Here is a 12,563-nt window from a genome sequence, read left to right on the forward strand (position 1 = left end):
CAAGCCCATCTGTGCTGCTTCACAGCCTGCACTCTCTCCTCTGAACTCTGACATAGCCAGTCTGGATTGTAAATGCACTAAATCCCTCAGGAAGGTGTTTTAAAAAAAAAAAACACACACACAAAAACACAAGACAACAACAAAGAGTCCTAAAATTTGTATGGAACTGCAAAAAACTCTGACTAGCCAAAGCAATCTAGAGAGAGAACAAAACTCCCTGATTTCAAACTATACTACAAAGCTATGGTAATCAAAACAGTATGGTGCTGGCATGAAAACAGACACATAGATCAACGGAATAGAATAGAGAGCCCAGAAATAAACCCACGCATATGTGGTCAATTAATCTATGACAAAGAAGGCAAGAATATAAAATGGGGAAAGACAGTCTCTTCAATACTAGGGAAATGCACATCAAAACCACAATGAGATACCATCTCACACCTGTCAGAATGGACTAGTATCAAAAACACAACAAATAACAAGTGTTGGTGAGGATGTAGAGAAAAAGAAACCCTTGTACATTACTGGTGGGGATGTAATACGATGCAGCCATTATGGAAAACAGCAAGGAGTTTCCTCAAAAAAATTAAAATAGAACTCTATCATCCAGCAATCCACTTCTGGATATTTACATGAAGAAAACAAAAACACTAATTCAAGAAGGTATATGACCCCTATGTTCATTGCAGCATTATTTACAATAGCCAAGATATGGATGTAACCTAAGTGTCTATCGATAAATGAATGGATAAAGATTTCATACACACACATACACACAACTGAATATTACTCAGCCATAAAATGAGAATCAAATCTTGCCATTTGTATGAACATAGATGAACCTAGAGGTTATTATGCTAAGTCAAGTAAGTTGGACACAGAAAGACAAATATATGAGTTCACTTATAGGTGGAATATAAAATAAATGAACAAACAGAACAGAAACCAACTGGTGGTTATCAGAGCAGGAAGGAGTTGAAGGGCAGATGAAATAGGTAAAGGGGATTAAGAGGTACAAACTTCATATTATAACATAAACAAGTCATGGGTATGTAATGTACAGCATTGGGAATGCAGTCAATAATATGGTAATGCCATCAATAATATGCAACCAGAATTACCATGGGGATCATTTCATAATATATTTAAATATCCAGTCACTATTATGTACACCTGAAATGAATAAGATATTATCCCATATAATAAAAGGCTAATATTCAAGTTGTCCCCTGGACCTGGAATTCGACCAGGGGGCAGAGCTGGCCACCAACTGCCAGCAGCCCCTCTCCCCGGCCAACCCAATCCGCAGATCGAGGTGGGCTGGCCAGACCCCACCTGTGCACAGATTCGTGCACCAGGCCTCTAGTATGTCAATAAAACAAGAGCAAGACAACAGGCCCCAAATGGAGTCTCTTATGCTAAGCCCACATCTCCAAACCAAGACCTAGCTTAATTATAGTTCCAGCTCTCCTGGAAATGGCATCTGCCAGGTAAGACCCCTGCTATCCCCTAAAAGAAAGTAGCCTACAATAACCAGCCACCTTTTTTGCCTGGTATAACGTCCTTGTTCCTGCTCCCTTCTGCCTATAAAAGTCTTCCATTTTGAACAGCTTTCCAGAGCTCCTATCTGCTACACTGGATGCTGCCTGACTCAAATCGATTTTTGCTCAAATAAACTTTTTAATATGCCTCAGTTTATCTTTTAACAAAGGCACAAGCAACGTTGGACAGACAACGTTGGGGTGGGGAGGAAGCCTGTAAAACCCATCCATAGTCAGGTAGCAAAAAATCAGCCCAGGTGTGAGGTAGACGAGGCCCAGGCCCTGCAGCCCAGGCTGTTTTGGTAAGGAGCAGTGCCTGTGTGTGCCCGCTCCAGTGCGTGGGTGGAGGGGTTTCCCACCTCTCCCAGGAGTGCAAGGTGCTGGAAGTCACCCGGTGGACAGAGAAAAGGAAGTCATTTGTGAGAGGGCTCACTCAGCCTCGACATCTGTTTCCAGCCAGCCGCAAGCCCACCCGGTGCTTCCTGTAATATCTGCCACAGACCTGGCACATACACAGACTTCAAGGCAAAGTTCAAAACTGTTGTGATTTGACATGAGGCTGTTGTAATTACAGGCTGATCAGATTTGACTGGACGAGATGGACTAAAGCTGAGATGGGCAGGACCCAAAGAGGTCTGAATGGATGGGGGTGACGGCCAAGTTATCCAGGACAGAACTTAAATCACATCAAAGGAGCCACACATACTTCACATCCCTAAAAAGAAAGGCTCGGTGATGGTGGAGCGATGGCTTCCTAGGAGCACTAGTGGAAAACACACATTGAACTGAGTGTCTGAAGGGCGACAGGCGGTTCTATGGAAGAACAAGCACCAGTGTGTGCGCGGCCAAAATAAAAACATACAGAGCAAACAAGCTCACAAACCAGACAGTGATGCCCTGGGGGCGAGGACAGGGTAGGGGGCCCAGGCCAGGCCTTCAGGCAACACAAATTCTGTATCTACCATATGCCAGACCCTGGGGATCCTGCAGGGAGAGAAGCAGACTGGCAGGTCCCTGCTTTGGTGCAATTTATATTATTAAGCCCAGAACCTAACCAGGGCCTCCCGGTTCATAGGTCTATATGCTCAACCACTGAGCCACACCAGCCAGGGTGGATCCCATGTAGTGCAGGCAGCAGGCAGCTGATTAATGATTCCCTCTCATCACTGATGTTTGTCTCCCTCCCTTCCTCTCTGAAATCAATCAAAATATATTTTAAAAAAAATATCTACAATATCAGCTAATGATAAATGCTATGAGGAGAGGGTGATGGTGGCTACTCCAGACGATGGCATTTGAGATGTCCAGAGTATGGGGTGGCAGGACAAACATTCCTGGACCCTCCCCTCCCTCCCCTCCCCACCATTCCCTTAGGCAGCACTTTCTGACAGGGCAATTACTGGGGAGAGCTGGAAAGCAGTTGCCACTGGTACCTGGCAGGGCGGGGCGGTGCTCGCGTGCTCATAGGGGACTGGCACTTTGCAAGAAGGCAGCTTGCCAGGGAGAACAGGCCAGGGCGCATGCGCACTAGTGCGGGCCGTGCAGACACGTGCACGCACGTGAGAGCGGGAAGGGGACCCCTAGCCTGGAGGGGCGGGGGGCGGGGGGGGTGCGAGGCGGCTGCTGCCGTTGCGGCCCCGCAGGAGGCCGGTGGAGGGGGGCTGAAGGGCCAGGGCTGCTGCTGGGCGCCATGGAGCATCGCCCTTTCTGCTGTAGCGTGAAAGGCTTTGTGAAGAAGCTGCGGCTGGTGAGCGCCGGCTGCCTGCGGGGTGGCGGGCGGCCTGCAAGGTGCTCAGGGGCAGTGATGGGTGTCGCGTAGGAAGTAGAATGCCCCGTCTTCTCTTTCAAGGCCGCCCTAGGGGCGAGGCATCCCGGCGGGAAGGAGAGCGATAAGGCGCTGTCTTTGCGCACTCATAAAGCACAGGCAGCTTACTTCCCTGGATGGCCTGCGCTCGGACCCCAAGCCAGGTCCCCAGGCTACCAGGGGAGGCAGCTGCACTTGTACCACTCAGAAGCCAGCAAGGGGCCGAAACCGGTTTGGCTCAGTGGATAGAGCGTCGGCCTGCGGACTGAAAGGTCCCAGGTTCGATTCCGGTCAAGGGCATGTACCTGGGTTGCGGGCACATCCCCAGTAGGAGGTGTGCAGAAAGCAGCTGATCGGTGTTTCTCTTTCATTGATGTTTCTAATTCTCTATTCCTCTCCCTTTCTCTCTGTAAAAAATCAATAAAAATATATCTTAAAAAAAATAAAGCCAGCAAGGTAATGGGGGAAGGTAATGGGGGATGGTGTGCTTCTTTCCTGTCGGTCAGAAGTTTGATGTGACCGAGCTCAGGCCACCCTCCGGGAGCACAGCGGTCAGTTCTGAACAGACACTCGGAGAGAATGAATCCTCAGGGGGAGGAAGGTGACCTAGCCAGTGAGAGAAGTGGAAACTGCCATAGGAGACTGTGCTGAAGGAGTTCAAGAAAAAGGGGGAAGGGGAAAAAAATTAATTTTAAAGCAGTGACCTGATAGGTGATGGGGTGGAAATAGTTCAAAGTGACTACAGGGAAGCAGTTCTGCTTACGATGAGGAAGAATTTTATGTTGGGGAAGTTCCCAAAATTACATGGCCACTTGGGAAGGTAGTACATTCCCAGAAAGCAAAGGTAACAGGCACAGATGAGCACTTGGTGAGTCGCTATCGTGAATGTTGTGAATAGCTAGATAAATGGTTTCTGCCGTATGCACACATCCTTGCGTTTCAGTCATGCCTTTTAGATGTGTGTATGGCAGAAACTGGTTTATTTTGGGTATTTTAGAAATGATCATTTTTAACAGCTTACGCCTGTGTTCAATAATCACTGACAAATCCTATCTGTGTGTTTTTTCCTTGCAGGCGCTAACTGCGGCATCTATGACCCTTTTCATCCTCACACAGGCCCCTGAACCATACATTGTTATCACTGGATTTGAAGTCACCATCACTTTGTTTTTCATAATTTTATATATGCTCAGACTTGATCGAATCATTACCTTTCTATTTTGGCCTTTGCTTGTAAGTGTTCAGTTTCATCGTTAAAATTAACTACTTTTTCCTGCCCTCGTGAGACATTTTAATAAGCTCTCTTCTTTCGTTTTCTTAAGCCTGTAAGGAATCTCTGAGACACGTAGGAAGGAGAAACATTACCCGGTGCTGAGATGCCCTGTATTGTCCCTGGGGGAGAATCTCAGGGAGTCAGGGTAGTCACAGCACATAAATTCCCCTCTGAACTCTGTCCAAAGGAGATGTGGCTGACCCTTCTGTCAGGAGAATTCACCTAAGTGTAAATCTTTTCAAAACATTTAAATTAAAGGTCATGGTTAAGTCTGAGAACATTCTTAATCTTTATCGTCCTTTTAAATGCATGCTGCATTTAAAATGGGGGGCAGGGTAGAGATGGAGGCAAATACACAGTATCTATATCTTACACATCCCTGGTCACTAAATGGAAAATCAAAATAATTTGGGAGGCTCAATAAAGCACAAAATTATCTTATATTAAAAGTCTGCAGTCATTAACGCATCTTGTAGAGCCTTATTTAGCAGCATATGGATTTCATCTGCCACATTTGTAACATTACGAATAACTGCCCGGTGGAGTGCCCACATAGTTCTATACACTGTCAAAATAGGCGTGTTGAAGGTATTAGTTAAGGTGTGTCTGGTCCTGCAGTCTGCACTCTAAGCTGGTTCAAGGACAGTGGTTCTCAACCTTCCTAATGCCGCGACCCTTTAATACAGTTCCTCATGTTGCAGTGATCCCCAACCATAAAATTATTTCCGTTCCTACTTCATCACTGTAATTTTGCTACTGTGATGAATCGTCATGTAAATATCTGATATGCAGGATGTATTTTCATTGTTACAAATTGAACAGAATTAAAGCATAGTGATTCATCACAAAAACAATATGTAATTATGTATGTGTTTTCCGATTGTCTCGGAAAGGGTCGTTCGACCCCCAAAGGGTCGCGACCCACAGGTTGAGAACCGCTGTTCTAGGAGAAAATGAATTACTTCAATTCTGTCTCCTCTCTCAAGTCTTCTCCCCAGCATCCTGTCTGCAGAGGTCTCCCTCCTAAGACCCTCTGCTGCACCTGTCTCCTCCTGAAGTGATCTCCAGGCTGATAACCCCTGTTTAAAAAAGAGGATGTGAGAGCTATTCTCAAACCAGAAGCATGCCTTCAAGTGGTACCTTCTGAAACCACCTTCTAAGGCCAATTATGATCATTTCAGGCTAATTACAAGCTGAGAAATCCCAAAAGGGTGAAGCTTGGAATTAGCTAGGACCTTCCCAGCATCCCTCCAAACTCCTCCTGCATCCACACTGTAGAGCTGGACCTATCTCAAGGGAGGTCTAGGCAGGAGAAGAGATGAAAAGCCTTCATCAGTTGGTCCTCAGGGTACATACCATCATCTAGTGGCAGAAAGGCCTAAGCTAACTGATCCCAAGGATTTCCTCAAGGAGATGATGAACTTGATCCACATCCTTTTAATCTTGTGCTCAAAAAGCTGGACTAGTTGCTCTTCATACTCTGCTTTTCCAGGGTTATTAAAACTTAACACATTTTAGCATTTTTCTCCAAACTAATAATTCTCTGGAGCTTCTTACAGGTAACAGACTTGGAGCCCTACATTTAACAGAATGCACTGAGGGGGAGAGTGGACTATGGGTAGCTTACTGAAAGTGGTCTCTAAATCTCTGAGGATCACACTTTGCTGATACTGTAATCTTTTCAAAATGGTGCTGTATGGTCAACTGAGTTATTACTCCATTATGTTACCCAGATTCCTCTCTGCTCTTGATCTAACGAATTCATTTAGTCACCAAATGTTCAGTATCTGCTCATCCCAGGTTCTGCGATGGGTTCTTTAATAAGACAAAACACAAATCTTGTACCTGAGAAACTTTCAGTGTTGCCAGGAAGAAAGGTGGATGAGCAATTCAGTGTGACAGGTGCTGTGACAGATGTGCACCCAGGAGGGTGTAGAGGCACCCAGCCAGGGAAGGGGACCAATCATAACAGGCCTGAGCTGAGGGCTGAAGGATGAAAAGTCGTTAGCAGACTGATATGGGGATGGAGGGGCTTTCCCCGTAGAGGGACCCATGTATGTCAGGAGGGGGGAGGGGGAGGAGAGAAAGAGCATGGCCCTCAAAGACCTGCAGGTAGCTCTGAATGGCTGGAGTATGGAGTTGGAAAGAAGAGGGGGGCAAGAGTAGAGGCTTGGGAGGCAGTAGGAGGTCAGAGCACACAAGGTTTTGTATGCCCTGGGTTTTAACCCAAAGGCCGGAGGAAGCTTTTGAAAGATTAGGTATCAGCCCGGCCGGTTTTGCTCAGCGGTTGATCATTGACCTATGAACCAGGAGGTCACAGTTCAAGTCCCAGTCAGGGCACATGTCCAGGTTGCAGGCTCCATCCCTCGTAGGGCGTGTGCAGGAGGCAGCTAATCAGTGATTCTCTCTCATCATTGGCGTTTCTAACTCTCTCTCCCTCTTCCTTCCTCTCTGAAATCAATTTTAAAAAAAAAAAAAGTTTAAAGAAAGATCAGGTAGCAGAGTGACATGATCAGCTTACATTTGAGGAGATGGCACTGGCGACAGGATCCATAATGGCTTGAAATGGAACAAAACTAGAGGCAGGCCTGAGAGATAACCAAGAGTAACGAAGGAGAATCAAGGATGCCTGCCCTTTGAATAACTATCTTAAGAGGAAAATGAGATAGGCAGTCTAGGAGGAAGATTAGCTTTGAGGAAGGATCAAGGAGAGTGGTGGGTGGTGAGTTCAGTTGGAGAAATACTAGGTTTTCCTTGCGTGTGGGATATTCGGATGGAAATGTTTAGGACAGATCTGAAGCTTAGGAGAGAGGCGTTAGAGCTGGGGCTTTGAGAGTCATCCACATTCCCTTGGGATGGAGATAAGCTCGGGGACTGGCCTAAATGGCTCTGAGAGTGTAGAGGAAGCTGAAGGTAAAACTGGGAAATACCAACCTATGGGGTGAGAAAAAGGAGTGGCCAGAGAGAGACCAGAGAGGACCCAAGGGAGACCCATGTTCCCGGGCAGGTGCACCCTTCTTTTTCCTGTGGTTCTCTGCAGAATCTAGAACATGAACGCCTTTTCATCCAAAGCCTTTCCTACACACATACCCAAGTCACTCCAGGAAGCAGGGCTGCCTGGTCAGTTGCCTTGAAGCAGAGCAAGGTGTCCGGCACCGAGGGGCGCTGACCTGGGGCACTGACCTGGGGCAGGTAGTCTTAGTATCCCCTGCAAATGAGAGGTGTTTTCTTCCTAAGTACATCTCATCTTGACCTGTCCCCACTGACCCTCTTTCTCTCCTGTTTTCTTTGGAATCACTACTTTTTTGAGCTACCAGGGTTTTGAAGTTTGATATTTCTGTGTTAATTCCTTCCTGTCTCTAGTTACCTGTAAGCATACATAAGTGATTCCAGAATAGAGATGACTTACCTTTCCCACACTATCCTCCATTCCAAATGTAAGCTGCAACCCCATAAAGCCACAGTTCAGAAGGGGAATGCTTCCTTTCAAGAAATCATGAATGAGCTACCTCATCAGAAATGAGAGCATAATTGGCCAACCATCGCGTACAGATGTGTGGGAGTTTCTTCCTGAAAATTACCACTTTCTCCTAAGTACGCACTTCTTTTAGTTTTATGAACTGCATTTCAGTAACATTACCAAGTGGTTTGGTTTACAGTGTCGACCACTTCACACTTCTCACTTTGTTACAACTGAGCATCCTGACTTCCCAATGCACCTTTCTCCCTTAAACCTCCCACCTGTTAGGTCGTCTACTCCTAACCAGAGGAGTTTCCCTCCAACTACGTTTAAGTAAAAAATAAATAAGCCTGTTAAGTAAACCAATGATTGGTGTATTCTAGGTTAAGCGGACGACTAGACGTCCTTGTAGACCAAACACAATATAGGTGTCATTTTACTGTAGCATTTTGATTTTCTAAAAAGATAAACACTAAATAAATTTGTTTAATAAAATGGAACTATGTCTATCTTTGGGGAGCTCATTCTTCTTTTTTCCTACTGTGTGTGTGTGTGTGTGTGTGTGTGTGTGTGTGTGCGCATGCGCACAATCTTCATGCAAAGCTGACCTTTCTATTCTGCGTTTTCAGGATATTCTCAACTCACTGGTAGCAGCAATATTCATGGTAATCATATCTGTGTTGGCACTGATACCAGAAACCACGAAATATACGGTCCTTGGAGGGGTAAGTGGAGGCCTTTCTGGTTTCTTCCTTTAGGTTTGATCAGAATTCAATTTATTTAAAAAACAGATACAGGAACAGAACGCTATACTGTATTCATCCTTGGTCCTCCCAGGCCTTACAGCACCCAGTGGCTTAATATTTTTTTGTATGAACATATGCCCTGAAGGAATATGGTGTCACAATAAAAATGAAGTTAACTAAATAACGAGGCTTCTACATATTTCTCATAGATATGTAGGGCTAGACTAGGCTGAGAAAAGCTACAAGAATCAGTTATAATACTTAGCTTTGAGAAGCTTGATGTCAAGTAAAAACACCATGAATAACTTTCATAGTTCTCCCTTTAAAAATAAAAATAATAGAAATACATACTGCCCAGCCAGTGTGGCTCGGTGGTTGAGCATTGACCTATGAACCAGAAGGTCACAGTTCGATTCCCAGTCAGGGCACATGCCAGGTTGCGGCTCGATCCCCAGTGTGGGGCGTGCAGGAGGCAGCCAATCAATGATTCTCTCTCATCATTGATGTTTCTCTCTCTCTCTCCCTCTTCCTTCCTCTCCGAAGTCAATGAAAATATATTTATTTAAAAAAATAAAACGTTTTTAAAAAATCGTACCACTTGTTAAGGTGAGACAGACTATTCTGAGCTCAGTTATTTCTTGTCGAGATCCTTCCTCAGAGGGAATATAATAGATGTCTCGTGATAGGGAATTGTGGTAGGAAGCCTATTAACTAAAGAATGATTTTGAACTCTGATGAGACACAAATCAGTGTAATCAGACTTTATCCTGGAAAGCAAGCGAAAATAAAATTTAAAAAAATGTCAAAACAGTCCCATCTGATACTCTTCTGAGATTTCTTATAGGAGGTTCAAAATCATTTGGCTTTTCTAGGTTCTGATCTAGAGAAGTGAATTAGAAAGTTATTGCCGAACCGGTTTGGCTCACTGGATAGAGCATCAGCCTGCGGACTCAGGGGTCCCAGGTTCGATTCCGGTCAGGGGCATGTACCTTGGTTGCAGGCACATCCCCACTGGGGGGCGTGCAGGAGGCAGCTGATCTATCTCTCTCATCGATGTTTCTGGCTCTCTATCCCTCTCCCTTCTTCTCTGTGAAAAAATAAAAATATATTTTTTTAAAAAAAAAAGAAAGTTATTAAATAAATCTCCCTCCTACTTCCTTGTCTTTTGATAGTATGGACCGCTTAGAACTGATTGCTCTCAGATAGCCATGTATGTCAGAATCCATGGCTTTTCCTCTCCCTTATTAGGCCCTAAGCAACTTCGTGAGGGATGGGAATTACTCTAGGAATGAAACAGTGCTGGAACAGCTATGTCCCCAGTGGTCTTTAAAGATAATCTTACCCTCTACTATGGAGAAAGAGGGGCCACCCAGGCAAAGGATTTACTTTCACTCACTTATTTACTCATTCATTCATTCACTCATTTTTTTTATGTTTTTTTAAAAATATATTTTATTGATTTTTCAGAGAGGAAGGGAGAGAGATAGAGTTAGAAACATCGATGAGAGAGAAACATTGATCAGCTGCCTCTTGCACATCCCCCACTGGGGATGTGCCCGCAACCCAAGTACATGCCCTTGACCGGAATCGAACCCGGGACCTCTCAGTCTGCAGGCTGACGCTCTATCCACTGAGCCAAACCGGTTTCGGCCACTCATTTTTTTTTTAAATTGATTCCAGAGAGAAAGGGAGAGGGAGATAGAAACATCAATGATGAAAGAGAATCACTGATTGTCTGCCTCCTGCATGCCCTCTACTGAGGATCAAGCCCACAACCTGGGCATGTGCCCTGACCAGGAATCGAACCGTGACCTCCTGGTTCATAGGCTGGTGCTCAACCCCCGAGCCATGCTGGCCGGGCTTGGTGACACATTTTATGTCTTTGGGACGGCACTGGGCTAGAACATGAGCCCTTTCCTCAAGTTACTTAGAGCCTAATGCAGGAGACAGAAGTGTGAACAGCTGTATGTGAGCTGGTGACGGAGTGTTTGGGGCGCAGAAAAGAGGAAGCTACAACTTTCTGGCCGTGAAATCCAAGTTTGCCAGGAATCAAGGGAGAAAGTGGGGGGAGCGGGGGGGATTTCCCAGGGGGAGGAACCAGAAATGTGTGGAGAGTACCAGAGTCATGAAAGCATAGGTAGAAGGTACTTCAGGTGGTCAGAACCTAGGAAGCCACGCTCGAGATTCAGGGTGGAAATGGAGCAGTGTCTGGAGCCAGAAAGCCAGACTTCCAGGCCTTTAGAAGGAGCTGAGCAAATAGCACGCAGGGGTGCACCCTCTCCAGCCCAGGCACCAGCTCTCGAATAGCGGTCCGCGTGCTTGAAGACCACGCTCTAGTTCATTCTCTTGACCTCAATTTTATTTTCCCACGGCCTAGAGTCCCGCCCCTTAGGTGAACACGGCCAAGCCTTTGAGGTAATCTCATCACTCCAATTCTCCAAAGCTTTCATCACAGCTACTAGCCCCACCCTTTCATCTTGGAGATGGTGTGAACTTTGACACCTTCTCCAGTAGCGTTTGCAGCAGGAAAGGCAAAGAGTGGACCATTGGAGATGGAGGTGATGTCTGACGATCAGCAATAGGTCTTGAAGCAGTACATTCCTGGAGCAAGCCAAGCGATCCAGCCCAGTCTTTATTTCAGAGCCCACACCACTTGAATAGCACTTCTGCTCACTTACATGGTATCTTCCCTTTCTTCCCTTTCTCCCGGGAGGCACTGGGAAAACTAGGGAGAATAAAATAGCCTTGCCCCTAACCGGTTTGGCTCAGTGCATAGAGCGTCGGCCTGCGGACTGAAGGGTCCCAGGTTCGATTCCGGTCAAGGGCATGTACCTTGGTCGCTGGCACATACCCAGTGGGGGGTATGCAGGAGGCAGCTGATCGATGTTTCTCTCTCATGGATGTTTCTAACTCTGTCCCTCTCCTTTCCTCTCTGTAAAAAAAAACAACAACAAAACAATAAAATATATTAAAATGGTCTCTGAGCCGAAACCGGTTTGGCTCAGTGGATAGAGCGTCGGCCTGCGGACTGAAAGGTCCCAGGTTCGATTCCGGTCAAGGGCATGTACCTGGTCGCGGGCATATCCCCAGTAGGGAGATGTGCAGGAGGCAGCTGATCAATGTTTCTCTCTCATCGATGTTTCTGACTCTCTATCTCTCTCCCTTCCTCTCTGTAAAAAATCAATAAAAAAAAATATATATAAAATGGTCTCTGAGTTCTCTTCCCGTCATAGTATCAGCAATGCCCGGGCCCTAGCAGGAGGGGAGGCCCGGTGGGCAGACCCCTTGGGGACAGAGTCCGGGCGGCGGCAGTGACCAGTGACGCTGTGTCTCGTCCCCAGGTGTTCGGCCTCCTGGCGGTGGTGTGCTGCATCGCGGACGCGGCTCTCATCTACCGGAAGCTTCTCTTTAACCCAAGCGGTCCCTATCAGAAAAAAGCGATTCACGACGAAATATAAACTGTGTCACTGTATAGACCTTCCCATTATTAAACGCATCTATTTTCTCCACGTGGTTCCTGCAGTGGCTTTCCCCTTCGTCTCCATATGGGAGCCGGAGGAAGAGATGTGCGGCCTCCGCGCCCAGCGCATACCCGGGACTGCGCCCTCCAAGCGCTGCGGGTGCCTGGATGCCATCCGCCTGGCTGTCCGCCCCTGGGCGGGTAGGGGTGGGGGGCAGAGAGGAAGCCCCAGGGGCCGCCTGGCTGGCTGGCAGCACGGAGGTGGGGGGGAGGGTT

The 12,563-nt window shown here is 46.5% G+C and overlaps 1 protein-coding gene across 1 annotated transcript; it reads left to right on the forward strand.

The window, feature by feature from the left end:
- Positions 1–3,234: 3,234 nt before the first annotated feature.
- Positions 3,235–12,285, forward strand: LOC308531410 (chemokine-like factor; the record flags this gene model as incomplete). Its single annotated transcript, XM_081108350.1, has 3 exons — positions 3,235–3,291; positions 8,711–8,806; positions 12,169–12,285. 3 exons carry the CDS (start codon positions 3,235–3,237, stop codon positions 12,283–12,285), a joined length of 270 nt encoding a protein of 89 aa, XP_080964476.1.
- Between the last annotated feature and the right edge of the window lie 278 nt (positions 12,286–12,563).

The sequence above is a fragment of the Myotis nattereri genome, assembly GCF_964212035.1.
Source record: "Myotis nattereri genome assembly, chromosome: 15".
NCBI lineage: Eukaryota > Metazoa > Chordata > Mammalia > Chiroptera > Vespertilionidae > Myotis > Myotis nattereri.